At 40.9% G+C, this 20,885-nt stretch overlaps 1 protein-coding gene across 3 annotated transcripts in view; it reads left to right on the top strand.

Moving 5' to 3' along the window:
- SEMA3F (semaphorin 3F) overlaps positions 1 to 20,885 on the top strand; it is a 159,247-nt gene that overhangs the window by 93,777 nt on the left and 44,585 nt on the right. For all 3 annotated transcript variants that reach the window (XM_087709269.1, XM_087709267.1, XM_087709268.1), the window contains exons 3-4: positions 19,177 to 19,337; positions 20,787 to 20,849. In XM_087709269.1, the coding sequence (XP_087565395.1) occupies positions 19,177 to 19,337; positions 20,787 to 20,849 (224 nt within the window). The remainder of the gene's footprint in view (positions 1 to 19,176; positions 19,338 to 20,786; positions 20,850 to 20,885) is intronic.

Raw genomic sequence — 20,885 nt, 5'->3', positions numbered from 1 at the left:
AGAATCTGGAGAGTCAAACAAAAGAACTAGGAGCAGAACCTGAAGACCCCAGATTACAATGTTAGTGACTTGAGACCTTTCTACGTATTAGGACAATAGAGTCTGAGATTGTCGCTGTATCTGAGTTGAGTTGTTTCTCCAAAGGAAATGCTGAGAATTGTTTCCTCTGGAGCTGTGGCAGGCAATTTTCCCATGGATGGGAACTTTTGCTTATCCCGTCTCCTGATTCTGGAGATACCCTCCCTCCCTGTCTGCAGTAGTCAAGGCACCACTGATCCTTGCTGCTGCTTTCCCATGAATCTTTTCCTCCCCATGCATTAAGCACTCCTCTCACCCTTTATCCTCATAGCATAAATGGATGCAGCAGTGTGAATTGCTGGCTGCTGTCAGCTTTTGCATTTTTCCATTGGCCAGCTAGAGGGAGCACTGGCTGACACATGGAGAGCTCTGTGCAATGAAAACAGGGAAGTGTAAAGTTGTTTCAAGGGATTAGAGATGTGCAGTGTAGAATTGCTCTGAAATTATTTTTTTCTGCTCTGCTACAACTTCCTAAGGTTTCTTTGAATTCAATTATATAACCCTCACTCTGTTGTCGATTCCCCCTCCACTGCTACTTCTGTACCTATAATTCTGCCAAGTCCATACGAAGAGATTAGAAAAAGACTTCAGAAAAATGTCTTATGAACTTAAAGAGAGGCTCCACCTATTTGTCTGTCTGTTTATCATCTATCTATTATATTCCTATGCCACCCATTTCACAGATACAGTGACTCTGGGTGGCTTACAATCTAATATAAATAAATAAATAAATAAATAAATAAATAAATAAATAAATAAATAAATAAATAAATAAATAAATAAATAATAGACAATTAAAATTTTAAAAGTTGAATAGAAAAGCTAAAAACCAAGATGACAGGTGGCCTGGTGTTGTGGGGTCTTCTCTACCTGGTCAGCCACCACCCCCACCCCCATTGCAGCAGGGCCCTGTCGGGTTCCCAGATCCAAGTTCTTATATTCTTCAGAAGGCCAGGCATGTGGAGATGGACCTCACCTCCTGTGGGCAGGGGGCGTAGCAGAAAAAGCTCTACTCTTGGACCCTGCCAGCTGAAATTCTTTGGCCAATGGGATCCAAAGTAGGCCCTTTCCACTTGAGGGTATGGAGGGGGTAATCCCATCAGAGTGACACAGTTCCTCAGACACCTTGGATTCATGCCACAAAGGGCTTAAAAGGTAATGGCCAACACCTTGCATTGGACCCAGAAGCAAACTGACAGTCAGTGCAACCCATGTAATAGAAGTGTCATACGTAAGCCACCTCAGGGGCCTCCAGAATTACCCACACTACTTTCTGTACTATTTGCAGCTTCCAAATATTCTTCAAGACAATGTAGAGCACATGACAGTAATCCAACCAAGCATGAGTGACTATACGCAGGGCCTCACAATCCCAGGAAAGGATGCAGCTGGCACACAACACAAATTTGCACAAAGACCCTCCTAACCACACCTGCTATCTCCACTTTGAGCAGGAATCACGATTTGTGCACCAAATCTGTCTGGGGTAGTGCAACCCCAGAACTAAGTATGATAAACCCCTACTCTGCTTTAACCAGGGTTCAGCTGAAGCCTGTTGTCCCATATCCAGGCTCCTATAGCAAACCCGCATCCAAAACCCTTTCTGTGTAGGATGGAAAATATAACTTCCATTTGGAACAGCCATAAATCAGCGATAAGGCATGTGTTTTGCATGCAGAACATCTGAAGTTTCATCATCATCTTTCTAAGTAAATCTGGAAAAACTCTTGTCTGAAAATCTAGAGAGCTGCTGCCAAACCACAAGGATGAATGATCTGAATCCACAAAATACAGATTCCTGTATTCCCTATATAGGGAACAGCTCCATGCCCTGGTTCCTTCATATTTTTCCTCTGTGGCATCCACACCTTAGAGAACAGAGTTCATGCTATTGGTACAACAGTGTTCTGGTACACTTCCATTGCTGGATATTGTGATGCTATATAAGTTCTCTACAGAGTCAATAACTAATCCAGGTTATTCATTGACACAAATGGACTGAGGCAGGCTTGGGAATTGGGGGGAGGGAGAAGCATGTGAGGAACGCAGGGGCCCCTGCTTTCCTCTGAGGTAGCAACAGCTGGGGAGGATGCAGAAAAGGCAGAACCCAAACAAGGTTTAATACTTTTCTGGCCTCATTCACCCTTTCCTGGTCTACCCCCCTGCCTGCTGTATGGGGGGCCTTCCAAATGTTGCCCTGCTTCAGTGCACTGACAGGCAAATTATGGAAGAAACAGATGTTGGAGTTGCTGCCAGATCTTTCATCCAGATGTTTGTTTGTGTTGAACACAGACACAAATATAGACTCACCCTTGTGCTGACATTTGGCCACACTGAGAGTTGCATATGCATTTTCTGTCACATGGTTTTCTTAAGAATTGGATGAATGAATATATTCAGAAAAAAGGCCATCACATGTAACTCTTATCTATATTTCTTGATTCATGGAGCCTGTAAATGCACACACATTTGCATAGTTCCAAACACATCTATTCTGCCATTGGAGACTTTCCAAATGATTACACAAATATTTTTTTTAAAGATAATTCTGTTTCTTTTCACTGTGACAGAAAAACGAAGAACCGACTTCAGTATTGGAAGCAATAAATAGTCTTTAAAAACTAGCTCAACTCCTGGCAACTTCATAGGTTGTTCATTAGCAATATTGTGGTTTGCCACTGGCTTCTTCCAAGCATAATGGATAAAGGAAACACATTTCATTCACTACTCTGAATTTAAGTATACATAATACTACATTTATGAAATAACAAAGTAAGAGTGGGAAGAGGTTGATAAACAGTTTAAGTTAGCCTTCCCCAACTGGGTGGCTTCCAGATGTGTTTGACCAACTCTGAGAATTACTAGAGATTTATTGGAGTTGAAATCCAACATATCTGAAAGACACAAGATTGAGGGAAATGGCATTAAGTTCCTGGATCATGGTTAAGATAGGTGTTTCTGCACTGCAGTAAGCAATGTTTTCCCACAAAGCCACATTCTACTCTGGGTTTATAAGTCAGAGCTGCCCCAGACGTTTTGCTGACTAGTGTATGGGACAATCCTCCCCATTGTTTCATAAAGAACAGCCAACAAATTGGCAATCAACTATTACTTCAACAGAGTCAGTGTATTTCACTGTACTAAAGGACAGCACACCAGCCCTATGGCAAAGAGCTCTACCCAAACTCCCGAGTCCATTTGTTGAGTCTTGGCCTGCTGCCTCTTCAGAGACGGTTGCTGTGGTCTTGCAAGAAGAGCCCCAAGTTGCTCCTCGCATTGGTTGCTAAAAGGCATGACTGCAGGCCCCTGCTCTACTTCCTTCCTTACTCCAATGTTCCGTATTTTGTCACATTCCTGGCACCGCTTAGTCAGTCATTCTTCTGAATGGCTTGGAAATTCTTGCAGAACTTCCATCAGGAAGCAGTTTTGTTTTTAATCACGTGTGTCTTAATTCTCTGGGGAGTAATCTTCTAGGATTGAGATGAAATGATATTTTTTTAGAAAAACAGGAACCTGCATCATTCTTTATGTTGCTAAGTGATTATGAGTAGGCAAGCTGCATTCTCATTTTATAGGAAAGCATTTTGTGACAGGCAGGAGATTCCGTTGTAGTCTGGCTATCTACAAACGGAGAGCATTTAATTTCATAAAGAGAGAGAGGGGAGCCAAGCATTCATCCTCTTTTTGCTCAGGCTACACAAGACATGGATATCATTCTTTTTTTTAAATTAGTGTATAATCAGAAGCCCACAAGCAGCCTACAGTTAAAGTGGACGTGGCACGACAAAACCGCGCTCCACTAAAGCGCGCCCGATTAAACCGCGTTGCTGCCGTCATCAGCAGGGCGACAACAGCGACCGCGGAGAAAAAAGGGCGCTTTAAATAGCGCTTTGAAAGCAAGCCGATTCAAGTTAAGGTAAGGGTTAGGTTTAGGGTTAGGGTTAGGTTTAGGGTTAGGTTAAGGGTTAGGGTTAGGGTTAAGGTTAGGTTTAGGGTTAGGGTTAGGTTAAGGGTTAGGGTTAGGTTTAGGGTTAGGTTAAGGGTTAGGATTAGGTTTAGCGTTAGGTTAAGGGTTAGGGTTAGGGTTAGGGTTAGGGTTAGGGTTAGGGTTAGGGTTAGGGTTAGGTTAAGGGTTAGGTTTAGGGTTAGGTTTAGGATTAGGATTAGGTTTAGGGGGGTTAGGTTTAGGTTTAGGGGTTAATTTTAGCTTTAGCGTTTACAGCGTGCTTTTTTCGTCGCGCTGTGATGACGTCAGCTACACGGTTTCATCGAGCGCGCTTTAGTCGAACGCGGTTTTGTAGTGGAACCAAACTGGAAACCAGGTTATGTGAGAAAGGAACCCTATTGTGCTAACCATTGTGTTGCTCCTGATTTTTCACCCACAACTGCTTCCAGTATTTTGCTTTAGGGGGGAAAAGTATGTAGAATAATTAAATATTGGGCCAAGGGTGGGGAGTTACTTGAGCTTGGTGACATATGGATACTTGAGCTTGATTGGCGCATCTGAGTTCTTGTCTAGCAAAGTTTTCAAAACAGACCCTGATGAAATCTGGTGACTTCTTAGGCCTTGCAAAAATATTGTTTCCATTCTTTTCAAGGAGCAGAGAGAGAAGCATGTCGGCTTTTTTTACAGAACAGCTTTGACTCACTTCCCTTTCCACAGTATGAGGTAGAAAACATTTTCTCGCTCCAGATGCCTTTTGTTTCTTTCCCCCCCTCCCACTTTTTTTTAAATAGTGATTCCTGTTGTTCAGGTGAAAGGAGTCTCTTGGCCCTGGAAATTAAACAGGCTAGGCCAGGCCTGGCACTGAAAACAGTCATCACTGCTGTGCCTTGTGTCACTTCCTACAACTTCTGGAAAAGTTAGAACTCGGAGGGAAAGAAATCTGTAAAAAAAAAAAAAATCTCTCCTCAGGCATATTAGTTTCCTCTCCCTCCCCTTTCTTGTTGAAGTACTTGGATGACCTTGAAAGGCTTATTATTTCAGCAATAACGGGCATAGTTGAGATTGCAACAACTCAGAAGAGAAATGAAAACAGGCACATTCCGCTGGGCTGCCTTTTTCCCCCCCTCCAAAGAATGTAAATGGATTTGGAGTTTCAAGGAAGAGGAGGGCCCCAGGGCAGTCAGAGGTTTCGGAGGCAATGGCTGCTTGGCTGGTGCTGGTCGGTGGTCAGATCAACTGATACATGGCCACCAGCCAGCAACCCTCCCCCCCTCTCCTTGCCTCATGAGTGGGTATGAAAAGGTTATCACTGGGGTTTTGCCATGCCAGAAGGTCTTAGGTAGCTTTGGACACTTTCAACATAAAATGTTATGCTAAAACCCAAAAAGTCAATTCAGTAATACTGAATAATCATTTGGGGGGGGAGGGAATGACATAGCTGATGCCTTCACGCAACCATTACCCGTATTTTTGGGAGTATAAGATGCACCGGAATATAAGACACACCAAGATTTTGAAGAGACAAATTTTTAAAAAAGTTTTTGCATGCTGCAGACCTCCCCAAAACAGCCCATTTTTCGCGAAAACAGGCCCATTTTTGTCAAAAAAGGGCATATCTAGCCTTTAGGCTTGTAGAGTGCTCCTGGAGGCTGGGGGGCAAAAAGGGCCCATTTTTGTCAAAAAAGAGGCATGCATAGCCTTTAGGAAACTTATAGAGTGTTCCTGGGAGACGAGGGGGCAAAAATGAGCAAAAACCGGCTCATTTTTTGCTCATTTTTTTTAGATTTTTAGATTTTATTTAACATTTATAGGCCGCCCTTTTCCCTGAGGGGACTCAGGGCGGCTTACAATAGTAAGGGAAGGGGAGTGAAAGACAAAGTACAGGAAAAAAAAAGTGAAATAACTAAAAAGTACTAAAACACAACATTCACTCAGCATTCGGGAGGGGCAAGAAAATTTATCCCCAGGCCTGACGGGCTAGCCAGATCTTAAGGGCTGTGCGGAAGGCCTGGACTGTGGTCAGGGTACGAATCTCCACGGGGAGATTGTTCCATAGCGTCGGAGTAGCAACTGAGAAGGCTCTCCTCCGGGTGGTCGCCAGTCGGCACTGACTGGCGGATGGAATATGGAGGAGGCCCGCTCTATGCGATCTGATGGGACGCAGGGAGGTTATTGGCAGGAGGCGGTCTCTCAGATAGTCAGATCCACTACCATGGAGCGCTTTATGGGTGGTAAGTAAGACCTTGAATTGCACCCGGAGATCTACAGGCAGCCAGCGCAGCTCGCGGAGGATAGGTGTTATGTGGGCGAACCGAGGTGCGCCCACTATCACTCGCGCGGCCGCGTTCTGTACTAGCTGAAGTCTCCGGGTGCTCTTCAAGGGCAGCCCCATGTAGAGCACATTGCAGTATTCCAGCTTAGAGATCACAAGGGCTCGAGTGACTGTCGTGAGAGCCTCCCGGTTCAGGTAGGTCAATTTTTGCCTTCCCTCGCCCCCAGGAGCACTCTAGAAGCCTCCTAAAGTCTATGCATGGCCATTTTTGCAAAGGGGATGGGGTTTCAGGAGGCCAAAAATTCTGTATTCAGTGTATAAGACCCAGATTTTCGCCCCCTTTTTTGAGGGAAAAAGGTGCATATTATACTCCGAAAAATATGGTATCTATCATTCTTGCATTATGCTTTGTGTCCTTATTAACATATTTAATCTGTACCTTAAAATTCTATGTCCAAGAAAAGACTAACACAATTAAGCCAGGATAACAAAAGAGCAGCCAAAACCCTTCAAACAGACTGAAATTTGCATGTGTAATGACGGCTGAATAATGTGTGTGTTTATTGTAGTGTAGGGTTGGCACTAGATGAACTCTCCTCTCTTAAAGGGTATTCTACCAGCTGACCCTACTGCTGAGAATAATGTGCCACTAACAGAAAGAGGTATATACAGATTCACACATTGCATTATCATGTTTTGAATAAACCATATTGGCTGGGTTCATATATTGTGGTATGATGCCATGAACCACAGTTTGCAAACTGTAAAAGGTTATTAATGTGCAAAGTGATGTAGATCTTATTTCAAAAGGCCTTCGGTATTGTAGACTGGCTATTAGCTTGGGGTTGGCTAATTATATCACATTATTTTGGAATTGCCTAAATATTGCCAACCTTTCTCCCAGACCCTCTTTAATGCATTGCCATCTGTCTTCTGGAGGGCTCGTTTAATAAGATTCTTCGTGAAGTACAAACATATCAGTGAAGGCCAAGTACGTTCAAGGCTGCTAGCTACATCTTACTTTATGTAAACCTATTGGATCCTGGCAGCAACCCTGAAATCTAAAATGATGCCTATTTGTTTAAGGTGACGTAGTGAACTTCATGGTCCAAATCCAACCCTCTGTCTCCTACTCAGCAGTAACTATCCTGGCGTGTACACTGATTCTGGGACATGTTTTAATAATGTCTAATGTGTTTCAACCAAAAAAAGCCAAAGAACTGATATCATTTACCAGCTAGCAGGTAAAAGAAAGGTGGATGGGGCTGGGTGGATAAAAAAATATGAATGAGTGAGAGTATTACTAGGCAGAGGAAGGCCTGCTGTATTTCTGGTTACACTGAGGATGATAATGAAACTCTGGCTTGTACCCAAGGCATCTGTAGCACTCCTGGCTGCCATCTGTGTGCCTCATTTAGTGCCTGAATATTCATGACCCTCATTAAACTCTTTCAAGCACTTCTCTAGCATTGGAACTAAAAATAGCTTATGGAAGAGGGAAAATTCCCTCCCCCTATGTACTATAAGATAGAATCTGGAACTTGGTTAATATGTATGGCTGCCTCTTTTCTCCTGGAAAATATATTTCAAAAATGTGAGCTGTAAAGATATTGACACTTGCTTAGGACATGTGTGGTGGTGATTTAATACTTCCTTGGCTTCATGTGCTGTTGATTTTCTCCTGGGTGGGTTATTTGAGGAGCTACAGGGAGACTATCTTCGTGACTACACGATATTGCTTGTCACAAAGTAATTGGGACGAGGAGCTCTTTAAGGATTGAAAAATCTGCTCATGTGTGAAATGCACAAGCAGGGTTGCAGACATAGAATGAATTTTTATTACTAGTCTTCAATTCACCACCTTCTGAAACTTGCACTTTTAAGCTGGTTGTTGCAATTTAAAAGTTTGGTTTTCAAAAAACCCACTAGATATTAAAATCCTTTGATGAAAAGCGACAAATTAATATTATGCAGCAAGTAGTTCTTGCATAACTTGATTCTCACCCAAATCCCATTACACGAACTTCTACAAATGATCGTGAATGAGATTAAATGAGCAAAATAGGATATTGGGAGAGAAGGATATTATTATTCATTTCTCCCCTCCCAAAGCTGAATACAGGGAGAATCAAAATGACTGGATGTAGGGAGTTAGCTATATGGATGCCAGAGTAGGCAGGCAGAGGGGGTGAATAGATGAGGTTGGCTGACTGCTTGTTAATCAGTGAAGCAGCTAATGCCACCCAGCGTTAAGGATTCCTGAGGAATGACATCTGCAGGGATCCTCCTTCCAAGAAGACAAGTGCACTCACAGAATCCCTGGGCACGGATAAGAAAATGTTTCCTTTTTTGATGCCTTCTTTGCCATACCCTTTCTACTGTATCCATAACTGAGGCCAGTGAACCCTATTAGCCAAGTGAGCAAGCCTTACCGCAAGAGATTTGGATGTGCAGGGCGTCATTGCCACACATGTTGAGAACCATTAAAAGTCAGAAGACGTAATGTAATATAAAATGCACAACCGGAGGCCCTGGGATGTTCCCTACATGCACTCTTCTCGAAGTATTGGGTGTAGATACCCTGCTGAGCCCCTCTAAACTTGTCACCACTTTTATTTTTGAATGTGGCAAAATGTCATTGAGTGACTGGTTGCCTAAAGTAAGCGCTAATGCAATTGATTTTATGTCATCCTGGTAACAATATCTGCTAGTCTGTTTTATTTTAAAATTAAAGATAAGCTATAGACAACTCAAGGTGCAAAGGAAGATCAGACCAAATCTTAGGAGCGTCTGAGCGCAGAGACTGTTTCCCTATAGAGTGCATATATATAGATCAACACATGACCCAACAATAACACCTCCATCTAGTTGACCCCTAACTGGAAGAGCTCTAATTTTTCAGAATCTGGAATGTAACATCATCACTCCTCCAAGTACTTAAGTAAAACTATGTGTGGCATGCGTCCTCCCTACCATCTTTGTGTGTATTTGAATAAAAAGTGAAGTGTTTCTCAGTTGCTGTTAGGATGGGGAGGCTTCCCACTTCTTCCCAATACTCTGGTTATTCTCCGTGCCAGATATGCAGTTAAATTATGGGAGGCAAATGCTGCCATCTCAGTGTGTCGGAGAGACATTCGAGCCTTACAGAAATTCTTTATGGAGCAAGAGGGTTTTTTTTTTCTTTTTCCTCTAAAGATCTAAGATCTTTTCTTCTACAGGGCTTCGAACAGGAACTTTGCACTTAGGATTTTTTTTAATGGCCGGGTGCCAAAGAGAACCATCAAGAATCAAAGAGTGGAGAACAGATAGGATGGAATAGAAAGAGATGTGAGTAGCTTGGGCATATTCCAGGGAGAAACATTGTTTTCCAAACACCAGCCGTGTAATGTAAAATAATTTTCTGTCTTGCTGTGCTTAAACAAAGCAAGCCCCAGCTCAGCTTTGAGACTGATCTGAGATATGTGGAATTAATGTCCTTATATATATTTGACTGAAGGTAACCAGTGGTGCTTTGCTGCCCCCTTGGTTGAAATGAGTGAGTTTCTGAGTAGCAGCTTTCTAACTTTTCCAGCACTTCTGTTTCCAAGGCATATAAGATTCTCACTAAGTAGGCTTCTAGTCTGGGGGGGGGGGGCGTGTTTGAGGAATGTTGATGATATTTGCTCCAGGCCACACTTTGAGGGAGTCTTACACTGTTCATTATTGGAAATGATCTTATAATATTTCTATTCAAGTTAGTAAAATAAACTAGTTAAGTTGAAATATAATTTCTGGAGTTCCTTTCAGATTTAGCCTACCTCACACATTATAACCGATTTGCTGTTTACAGAAGTGGACAAAAAAGTTGAAGACAAAAATTGCATTGCCATAGGAAGCAGTGAGAGTAAATGGATGAAAGGGGTACTCATTTCATGCGTTCTTCAAAATCTTCAAAATGTCTTACTTTAGCCCTCGGGAAATTCTGCAATGCCTATTATGAATCCAGAGTGCTTAGTGTGTTCACCTCAAACAAAGCCTCAACTAGAATCCCAAGTCCTTTCTTCAGTATCAAAGGAGATGAAAAGTTAGTAAAATGTTAGAGTCACCTAAAACCAGAGGGACTTGAAAATTTTGTGGAGAGCACAAAACGTCCAAGTCACTTTTTGGGTTTTAAGTGACACCAACGTTTTCCTGTAATGTTGTTTTTTAATTTTTTCCCCATATGTTAAGCTACGCATTACTAACATAATGCCTCTGAAAATATTTATGTGCTGTACTTCTACCATACCAAAGGAAGGTATGCCAACCTAATTGCAAATCATGTCTCTCTAGTAATAGTAGCCTTCTATTTTTCAAATTTACCCATTCTTTTAAGCATGCCAGGACTGATGCCTGGTAATATAATTCCCAGTCCAGAAATCCAAAGCCCCCCTTACATCTGGATTCCTGTAATATTTTCAATTTAGTTCTCAGTTTTTTACATTGCCAAATGTATTTCAAAATTATTCTGTTTAATTCATCGAAGAGTTTCTTTTCTAATTTTATCAGTATTTTTTGGAAAAGTATTTTTTGTTAGCATGTTTATTTTAACAGCGGCTATTCTCCCTTTCATAGTTAGTTGTAAATTCTTCCACCTTTCTAAATCCAATTTAATTTGTTGTATTAATTTTATATAATTATCATCTTTGATTGTCACACATCTTGCTGTTAAGTAAATACTAAGATATTTAATCTTTTATATTAATTTTCTCTGACAGTTTCTCTTTTTTTTATCCGTAATGTCTTTGGTTTTCCCTTTGCTTATTTTCATCCCTGCCGCCTCTCCATATTCCTCAATTTTCCTTATCAATTTGGGGCCAGTTTATGTGATACCAACATTTTACTAACTAATACATATATTTGTATGTTTGTGTATCTATTTGTCAGATATTTCAGACAAATGTGACTTTGTTTTACTGCTTAGCTTATTACCTCAGAGGCTCTAAATTTCTAATACTATCTTGGCTGTAGAATACACAGGGGAAGGAGAGAGATGTCCTGGATCACTAAGCATGGATGTGTGTCTCCAGCTAGTGGCTGACAAGAGTAGTTTGGTTGTGGGATGGTTAATTCTTGCTTAGTAGTTCTGCTACTTAATGCTTACAGAAGAAGGCAGCTTTGGTAGAGAGCAATGATTAGGGCTGACGGAGCATTTCACTGTGTTTCTCTTGCTTTCAAAGAAAGTTTGGCAGTTCAGTCAAGTGGCAGAAACAACATCATACAATGCAGGAGGTGAGGGTGGCTGATCTCACCCAAGAAGAGCAAACTAGTTAAGCTAACAAAAGCCGAGCTTTATCTATTGAATAAACCTGATTAGAGAATTCAAGGCCATTTTGGAAACAATGTTGAAAGCCACTGGGCTAATCTGGTTTTTTTGTTTGCCCTTTCTATAGCCAGTCTTTGGTCCATGACGAAATCTTAGTTCCCTCTCATGGCAGCTAAGCTTCTTTTCTCTGTCTCTTAGGTGGGTTTCTGACACAGGCTTTTTCTGAAAGCAAACTCAGGATTTCTCTCTTGCCACTCTCTTTTGTGGAGCCTAAATAAGAGACAAAGCCGGTCGTAGTCCTGTATTTCCAAATATCCACAACCTGTCCTGGTTCCTTCTCTCTGTGCCCTTTTTGATAGATAAGAGCCTTGAATACGCCTCCCTTAGGTATCGGGGAGGGAAGGGCTTAGCCATTGTATCTTATTCTCTCACTGTCGGTGGATGAAATATTTACTTTACTTAGCTGCCTTGATTATCACAGCATATTTGACTGCTGCTACTAGATAAGATGTAGATGTAGATAAATTTATCTATAGGCCGCCCTTTTCCCTGAGGGGACTCAGGGCGGCTTACAACATATAGGGAAGGGAGTACACACAATGACATATAAAAACAGTACGTAATTAAAAATAGAAGCAACATTCATTCATCATTCGGGAGGGGACGGATTATAATCTTTAACCCCAGGCCTGACGGGATAGCCAGATCTTGAGGGCTGTGCGGAAGGTCTGGAGGGTGGTGAGGGTACGAATCTCCACGGGGAGATCGTTCCAAAGGGTTGGAGCTATTACTGAAAAGGCTCTCCTCCGCGTAGTCGACACTGACTGGCGGATGGAACTCGGAGGAGGCCTAATCTGTGTGATCTAATAGGTCGCAAGGAGGTAATTGGCAGGAGGCGGTCTCTCAAGTACTATCTTGAGCATCGACCCATTTGCAGTGCATTTTGTTCTTAACCCGAGGTTGACATATTTTTGCCATAAAATTCTGATGCTTGGGCAGGCTGCAGATTTGGGATAGTCAAACCATTGCACCTGTGTTCCTAAGTAGGTCGAAAGTTAAAGTCTGACAATTAACACTTCTGATGATTACTCCTTAGAGAGGCAGTTTGATGTAGTGGTGAAGCTGCTGGCCTAGAAACCAGGAGACTGTAAATTCTAGGCTTTCCTTAGGCAAGAAAGCAACTTGCGTGATTTTGGGTTCTTGCCCTCTCCCCCCACCTCTCTCCCCTTCCCTCCCCACTTCACAGGGTTATGAGGAAAATACCAGGTGGGAGTATTAAATAGGTTTACAGCTTTGTAAGGTGAGATAAAAATGTAATAATAATAATAATTTTGCTTTAGTGCCAGAAAAAAACAATCAGATGGTTCTCCTCTTTTATCTTATCATTTTAAAAACACCTTCTGAAGGTGAAAGTCAACAGCTTTTAGGAGACGTATTTATAACGAAAAGCAACAACAATTCCTATGGCCCTTTAAGGTTTAAGCCATTAGTTATAATCTCATGTTTTCCTCAGTAGAATCTATACCAGAGGCGTTTTGCTGTGAGGCATTCTGATGCTAATATTGCTGCTTAATAAAATTGCTACTAAGTGGAGTCACCAGGATGAACATCAAAATAGTGTCTACTTTGTTAAAATGGGAGTGTGTGAAATACACCCAACAATATACAGTGTTCGAGGAAGTGTGCTAAAGGACATGTGCATTTTGCAGCCTATTGCATTCCACTCATGCACTTTTTCTCTATTTTTGCACCTATTAATTCTAGCCTTCCCTCATGTCAATGAAACAGTGCAGTAAAAGAATTAATATTTCATCTGTTCACATCTGTTATTGCACAGTGGGAAATAACAGAAGAAGAAGAAATAGCACAATTTTGAGCTTGCAAACTTCTTTCCTTTAGATCACTTAAAATTTTTAAGAATTAACTTTTTGCTGATACATATTGTGCTAGAACATGTTTTTTCATAATTTGTTTGGTCCTCTTGTTTCTTTCTCCTCTTAGTCGTATCCAACTATTTTAAGGCAATTAAGTGAGACATGATGATTCCCTCACCTATCCTGACATAGAAGATGGCAGGGAAGACCCTGCTGTTTTTTCCATGCAGCTAGACACCATTCCCACCAGTACCAGAAATGCTTCTGCAATACCCACCCCATAGTGCCTAGTTCGCAAATTCAAGGCTTCCATAAAAGCAACTTATGGAGAAATTGAATGTGGGAGGAAAAGTGTCAGGAGAACAAGTTAGAGTGTGTATTGGGTGTTTTATGAGTAAGAGTGGCATCACAGTGAAAACACGAAACCTCTGTGTGGATTTATCTCAAGGTGCCTCCCCCATATCACCACACACACCCAGCAGCAGAATTGTCTTAACTTCCCATCATAAGAACCATTTATAAGGACTAGGAGTTGTATGTTCAGAGGAGTAGCATTAGTTGTTGTATCTATCAGATATTTTGGGTGTCTTCCTGGAGAAGATTGAGCAATGAATAAAGAAGCAATTTTCTATTTGCATGTGTAATGCTCTTTATTGTTTTAAATGGCTTATATTGAGTTGCTATATTTTCATTTGAGTGTGCTATACTAAAAAAAACAAGCAGATTGATGGATGGATGGATGGATGGATGGATTGATTGATTGATTGATTGATTGATTCTTCTGTTGCTGGCTCATGTCACCTCATAACTGGCTACTTGACATCATGTTCAGATTTCTTGACTTTATACTTCATGCTTTGCTCGATGAAAAAAATAACAAACTATTATCTTCCTCTCCACAGCCAGCAACAATCTGAAAATTCATCAGGGTTTTTTTCTGAATCCCAAGGGTTTCACTCACATAGATATACAAAATATCTTTTTCCTTAATGAATCTCCCGGTTTGAAGCTTTCCTGTCTGAAATAAAGTACTGATTTCAGGTTGCAGAAACAGCTCTTTTTTTTTAAACTAGTTACTCCACAGTTACCAGCTGGCAGTAGATAATAGGGCAAGGCTCACTTTTCAATAAATATTTTTATGAAATTGTTTATTGGAGTACTAATTATTATAGTTCTGAAATTTGTTTTAGTTCTAGAGCTAAATACTCTCACAATTCTCTAACATTAAACCCCAATTTTGGATATCTTCTGCTGAAGCAGCAGAATTTGGAGGGAAGCAGAGAATAATATTCTTGCTGCCATTGTTAAACAGTATGAGGGAGGAATGGTTGCTATTTAGCACAAATCACCCAAATATTGGATTATAGATCCATTTCTATCTTTTGCTTCTTCTTCTTAAAGTGGAGAGTTGAGGCTACATTTTATTCCCCCCTCCTCTTTCTTTAACAAAAGGCTTTACTCTGGATATTACTTTTGTTCCAGAAAGAAGTTTGGACTGAGCATATTATAGAAATGCAGCTCTACATTAGCTTAACTTTGCAGGACTCAAAGCTCTAGGATGTGTGGGCAGGATTGTAGCACATTCTCAAAGTTGTGCATTTGGAATGTAATTATCAAGTGTCACCATATATTCAGCAATATTTTTTGTAAATGTGATATAATAAATTGCATTGAATTGTAAAGAAATCTCTTAACAGCAAGTAGCAATATGGGGAAAGATGGAATGGACAATCTCAGATATCTGAATGTAGGATGACTGGTGTGTTTTATTAATCTTTTTGGTGTGCTAATTCATCACACAAAAATGATCAATCGCTTACTATGTCTGGATTCAAAATACATTTTATATGTTGCAATAATAAAAGAGATGTGGCTTAATTGTCCAGTGGAAATATATGTTTGACAGCTGGAAAGTTACAGTCAATCTGCTTCACAACCAGATGATCTGTCTAATTGTTAACCAGATGAATTCAGCTATTATTTTCCTCAGCACTCCTACAATTCCTCCTTTCTCCTTTGGTCTCTTAAAGCCTTTCCGATCAACCTCATTTTTACCTGCTTCTTCCTTCTGGTTTATATCATTGGCTGGTCTGCTGGATGTTCTTCTGGGGTTGGAGGCATCATGGCTTCATTGGTAGTAATTATCCAAATTGTGTGGATATCACAGAAAGTTAGGGCAGCTTCAGTGTAAGCCAGTGTTTCTCAACCTTAGTGACTCTTAGTGAATCCCTGGTTACCTTCCCATCAAAGTGGTACCTCTATTTATCTACTCGCATTTGTATACTTTAGAACTGTTAAGTTGGCAAGTGCTGGGGCAAGGACAGGAGCTCTCCCTGTCCCATGGCCCTCAGAACACAATCTAGGCTGGGCTGCCAACTTTCCAGCTGAAAAGCCCAGCATTTCAACCACTGATCCACCACATTGCCCCAGATCACATAATAATAGCCATGAAAACATGGAATGAGTCTTAACAGGTAAGCTAAATAACTGAGGTCAGGCTATTTAGTAGACTACAGCTCCCAGACTATCCCACCAACCGGTGGAAGAATTGACAACTAATGTATCTGGAAGTTGCTATAGACTGGCTTTTGCAGTATCTACAGCCTCTTGATGATAATACAATAATAGTTGAGGAAGCAAACTATTCAATAATCCTCAAACCAGAAGTAAGAACAGTATTGGAGTCTTGGCTCCAATTCTCTTTCTTAAAAGAACTTGTCCAAATTAAGAACAGTGTCTCTGCCTAGGACGCTGCACTGACAAGAGGTTCACTGTGGGAAACCTGCATAGTCTTATGCCCCCTTCCACACTGAACAGCACACTTGCACAAACAAAGGACCTGTGTGGGTTCAGTGCCCGGCTATGTAATTAATTCACTGGCAGTTTTGGCAAACAGCTTCCTCCAAGCTTAGATTAATTATTTGTTGTTTTTAAAAGGTAATTATATTGACATATTATACAGAGGTGTAGGGAACATTCAGTGGCAATTATCAAACACTTTGCTGTTTTGCTCTCGATAAGTTGGAAGGCCAATTTCCATGGAGATTTATTTCCAGGAAAGATCTCATTTGAGTGAAATTATGACTCCTCACTGTATTGATTTGCTTACCTTCATATTCCTCCAGGTTAAAATTCAGTGTCGGTGCGTTGTAAAAGGAACTGTTGTTAATTATCAGCGTGCTTTTATTTGATGTGAGTGGAATCAAGGTGTGAAATCAGTCTCAGGCATCGGTTCTCCTTTTTGGAGCTGATCTTTATAGATTCTGTAGATGTAGGATATTTTTTACAGCAACATGTAAAATTCATTTACAAGCATGTAAATCTGATAGGATAATACATATGGATAAACTGTGACACTATTCTGTTCCCAAGATGAATTAAATAGATTTGGAGAAAAAGAAAATAATTTATTCATATAAAAGCACATTGAGGGGAGAACGTAGCCTTCCCAAATCTTGCCTAATGTCCTTTTCTATAGAAACCTATCCAAGCTGACATTCCTGCTCTATAGGTTGAGGTTAATTTAAGTTTCTTCCATTGAACTTGAGGTCCATTTCTATATGTAGATATTTAAAGAGAATGGGAAGATGATCATTAATCCACACAGGCCAGAGAAAAGAGAGCTCCAGAATATGAATGAGATGGGCCATGGCAAATAAATACATAGTTAACATCACTAAGAAGTTAAAGACTAAAGAAGCAACAATGGATTAGGAAGGTAGGTCAGACAAACAAAAGGCTAATTCCAAGAAAGTAATCAGAAAAAGGAGTAGGACTTAGAAAGAGTATTTATTTATTTATTTATTTATTTGTCTTGTATGCCGCCCACTCCCGGAGGACTCCGGGCGGCTCACAAAAGACAAGGGAAAGGGGGGAATGAGACAAAGACAACATATTAAAAACAAAACCAACATTCACAATTTCTATGGAGGTAGATGCTTCTCAGCTCCCCCAGCCTGCTGGAACAGCCAGGACTTGGTGGCTTTGCGGAAGGCCGGGAGGGTAGTAATGATCCGGATCTCAACAGGGAGCTCGTTCCAGAGGGCCGGAGCTGCAACAGAGAAGGCCCTCCCCCGGGGAGTCGCCAGCTGACATTGGCTGGCAGATGGAATCCGGAGGAGACCCAACCTGTGCGATCTAATTGGTCTGAGAGAGGTAATTGGCAGGAGGCGGTCTCTCAGGTACCCAGGTCTGATGCCATGTAGGGCTTTATAGGTAGCGACCAGCACCTTGAAGCGGATTCGGAGACTGATAGGTAGCCAGTGCAGCTCGCGGAGGATAGGTGTAATGTGAGTGTACCTTGGTGCACCCACAATCGCTCGCGTGGCTGCATTCTGAACTAATTGGAGTCTTTGAACACTCTTCAAGGGCAGCCCCATGTAGAGCACATTACAATAATCCAGTCTTGAGGTCACAAGGGCATGAGTGACTGTCTGAAGGGCCTCCCGATCCAGTCTCAAAGCATATCACTTAGACTAGGAGTTAGGTTTTTAGGGTTCTCCAGCATCACTCATTATTGATCATGCTACCTAAGGCTGCTGCTGGCAACTTTAGTTAGCACTTTTTGGAAGACTGTTAGTTTCTCACTCTTAAAGTAAACAAAAAAGTCCAAGCTTTGTAAAAATGGTTCTTATAATCGGTGTTAAACCACGAATCATTTTCCCTTTCAGAAAATGTATTTTTATAAACAGCTGAGAAACGCTGTCTCCCAGAATGGCTGGATCAGCATAGTCCAGAAGAAAAAAAACTGAACTGGTTCTTGATATGGAGATTTGTGCACACAGTTACTTGGCAAAGCTTGGACAATCTCAGTATGCCTGATTTGCAAGGAGGCCAGAACTGGAAAACCCCTTTTTAATATAATTAACATGCTAGGAAATGAAATCCCATTTTTCAAATGCTCAGTGTTCCAAATTTGACACTAATTGAAATGAATACAATGAATATCCAGTATGGGGCTAAACTGTTTCATTGTATGTAGTATAGTCTTTATTGTCATTGTACACAATAAATATGTAAGACTGAACAGAAGTTTGATTTTCATACTGGTATTTTTAACAGTTGAATATTATTCTTTAATTTGCAGAATGTTTTATAGAAATACTTTTTTATTTAGCTTTTCTCATATGTATCATAGATGCCTTTGGGCCTCACTGATTGACAATCTAGTAGAAAATAGGAAGAGTTAGATGCAGTGGAAACCCTTGGTTTTCAATCATTCAAGCTAAATCTGGGTTGATGGGGTCTCATGAGATAGCAATAACACTTAGACTTATACACAGAGCTTTACAGCCCTCTCTAAGCAGTTTACAGAGTCAGCCTATTGCCCCCAACAATCTGGCTCCTCATTTTACTGACCTCGGAAGGATGGGAAGCTGAGTCAACCTTGAGCCTGGTGAGATTCAAACTGCCGAACTGCTGGCAATTTGCAGCCAGCAGAAGTAGCCTGCAGTACTGCATTCTAACCACTGCATCACCACGGCTCATAAGATAAGCTATATTTACACATAGCATTGATGCAAAATGGGTGTTTCTTTTAATAATTTGTTAATGTCTATGCACACATACATATTGCTATATTTTAGAGTTAAATGTCTTACTGAGTTTGGGGAGCATGTTGATTTCTCCTAAATCAAGCATACTATTCCCAATATTTGTTTTTTTGGAATCAGTATAGAAGAAGACAATCATTACAAGCCTTTCCTTGTGTTTGTTCCTGTAGAGCTCAAGGCCACTGGAACTGCACGCTTCTTCAATTTCCTTCTCAACTCAACAGACTACCGAATCTTACTGAAGGATGAAGATCATGACCGAATGTATGTGGGGAGCAAAGACTACATCCTCTCACTGGACCTTCATGATATCAATCGGGAGCCCTTGATTGTAAGAATATTTTTAAATTTTTCTTTTTAGGGGTAGGCTGAGGGAAATTCTGTTTGATGGGGAACAAAATGCTTCTGAATCTGTGCTGAATTTGCAGTAGACAGATATTGAAGCAGATGAGTCTCTTTGGAAAAATAAGTTGAAAATAGGATTGCTTTTTTTAAATGATCTTTCTACGGTTGAGATATCATTTTTTTCTGGGGCTTAATGCAATGAACAAAATATTAAACAATATTTGTCCAGAACTTTTAGGAACGGTTTTGTTTTGCTTTTGGGGAGAGTATTTTGTCTCTTTAGAGTTTTTTTCCCCCCTACATCATTCAGTATAAGATTAGTTTACCAAACATAAAACAAAAGTATTAAACAAACTTTTGACAGGCATCTCTTGCGCCAGAGTGCCATTTAGTGCTTATTTATCTTTTTGTCTGCTTGCTCACTTAAAATCAAGAGTGCTTTGGGACCAGAGGAAAGCTCAACATGTAATCTATAGGCTATCTGATCGGAAAAGATGCCTAAGGAGGGTTATTTTCCATTTTTAACTCAGTAGAGAGATGTGGGTGGAAAGAAATAACTTATAGATCCATTCAGGAATACATAACTATTTATATTTGTGCCTTCAAGTCAGTGTTGATTCCTGGAGGCTGCCTGGAAAAGTCCCTGCAATTTTCTTGGCAAGATGTCAAAACAGGTTTGCCATTGCTGGCCTGCTTCCTAGGGCTGAGAGAAAGTGACTGGGCCAATGCCACCTAGCTGGCTTTGTGCCAAAGGCAGGACTAGAGTTCACATTTTCTAGTCTGGTGCCTTAACCACTAAACCAAGGTGTGTCTTCGTAAACTCAGGTGACTTAACCTTAAGAGTGAGAATCATTGCTTATATCTCTGCATTTTAAACTGGGTTTCATGATCATTCCTGTAAAATGTTTTAAATAGTTAAATGTTCTTCATTTCTAAACTATTACTTATGAAGCAGTATAAATTTAAAATTTGTATTTGTGTTTGTATGTACTTGTTATTACGACAAGAACTTAGCCTGTTGCTGTGATTCCAGAACAACCACATTGTACTTTGCACCCACTGATAAATAGGGTTTTTTTCACAGTCAAAGGCAGGTGTGTCAATGGTTTTTCTCCTTCGCTAAACCGGAGGTGGGCGTGGCGAGCGTGTGACTCATTGGGGCCACGGGCCATGAGTTTAACACCCCTGGTCAAAGGAATGGGGTAATTTCCAGAATAGCCCCCCCAAAAAAAGTAAGGCATTTAAGAAACACTTCTGGAACTAACAGCTAGGTGATGTGACTGCTGGCTTCTAATAATCACATGGAAAAACTCCAAGTGATATCTAATGCAAAACTTCCAATTCAATAAACGGTATTGTCTGGCTTGGGGCCAGGGTTAAGGGGAAAATATGGGAAATCAGAGTTGTAACTGTGAGATGTCGTTTCACTTGGCAGATCCACTGGCCTGCATCACAGCAAAGGATAGATGAATGTGTCCTCTCAGGAAAGAACAATAATGTAAGTACTTCTGATGTTATCCCCAAGCTCATTCAG

The sequence above is a fragment of the Thamnophis sirtalis genome, unplaced genomic scaffold (genome assembly GCF_051295495.1).
Source record: "Thamnophis sirtalis isolate CommonGarterSnake01/CBP01778 unplaced genomic scaffold, rThaSir2_p1.2 scaffold_3, whole genome shotgun sequence".
NCBI classification, from domain to species: domain Eukaryota; kingdom Metazoa; phylum Chordata; class Lepidosauria; order Squamata; family Natricidae; genus Thamnophis; species Thamnophis sirtalis.
The sequence above is the reverse complement of the archived record's forward strand: the minus strand, read 5'-3'. Positions and strand labels throughout refer to the sequence as shown.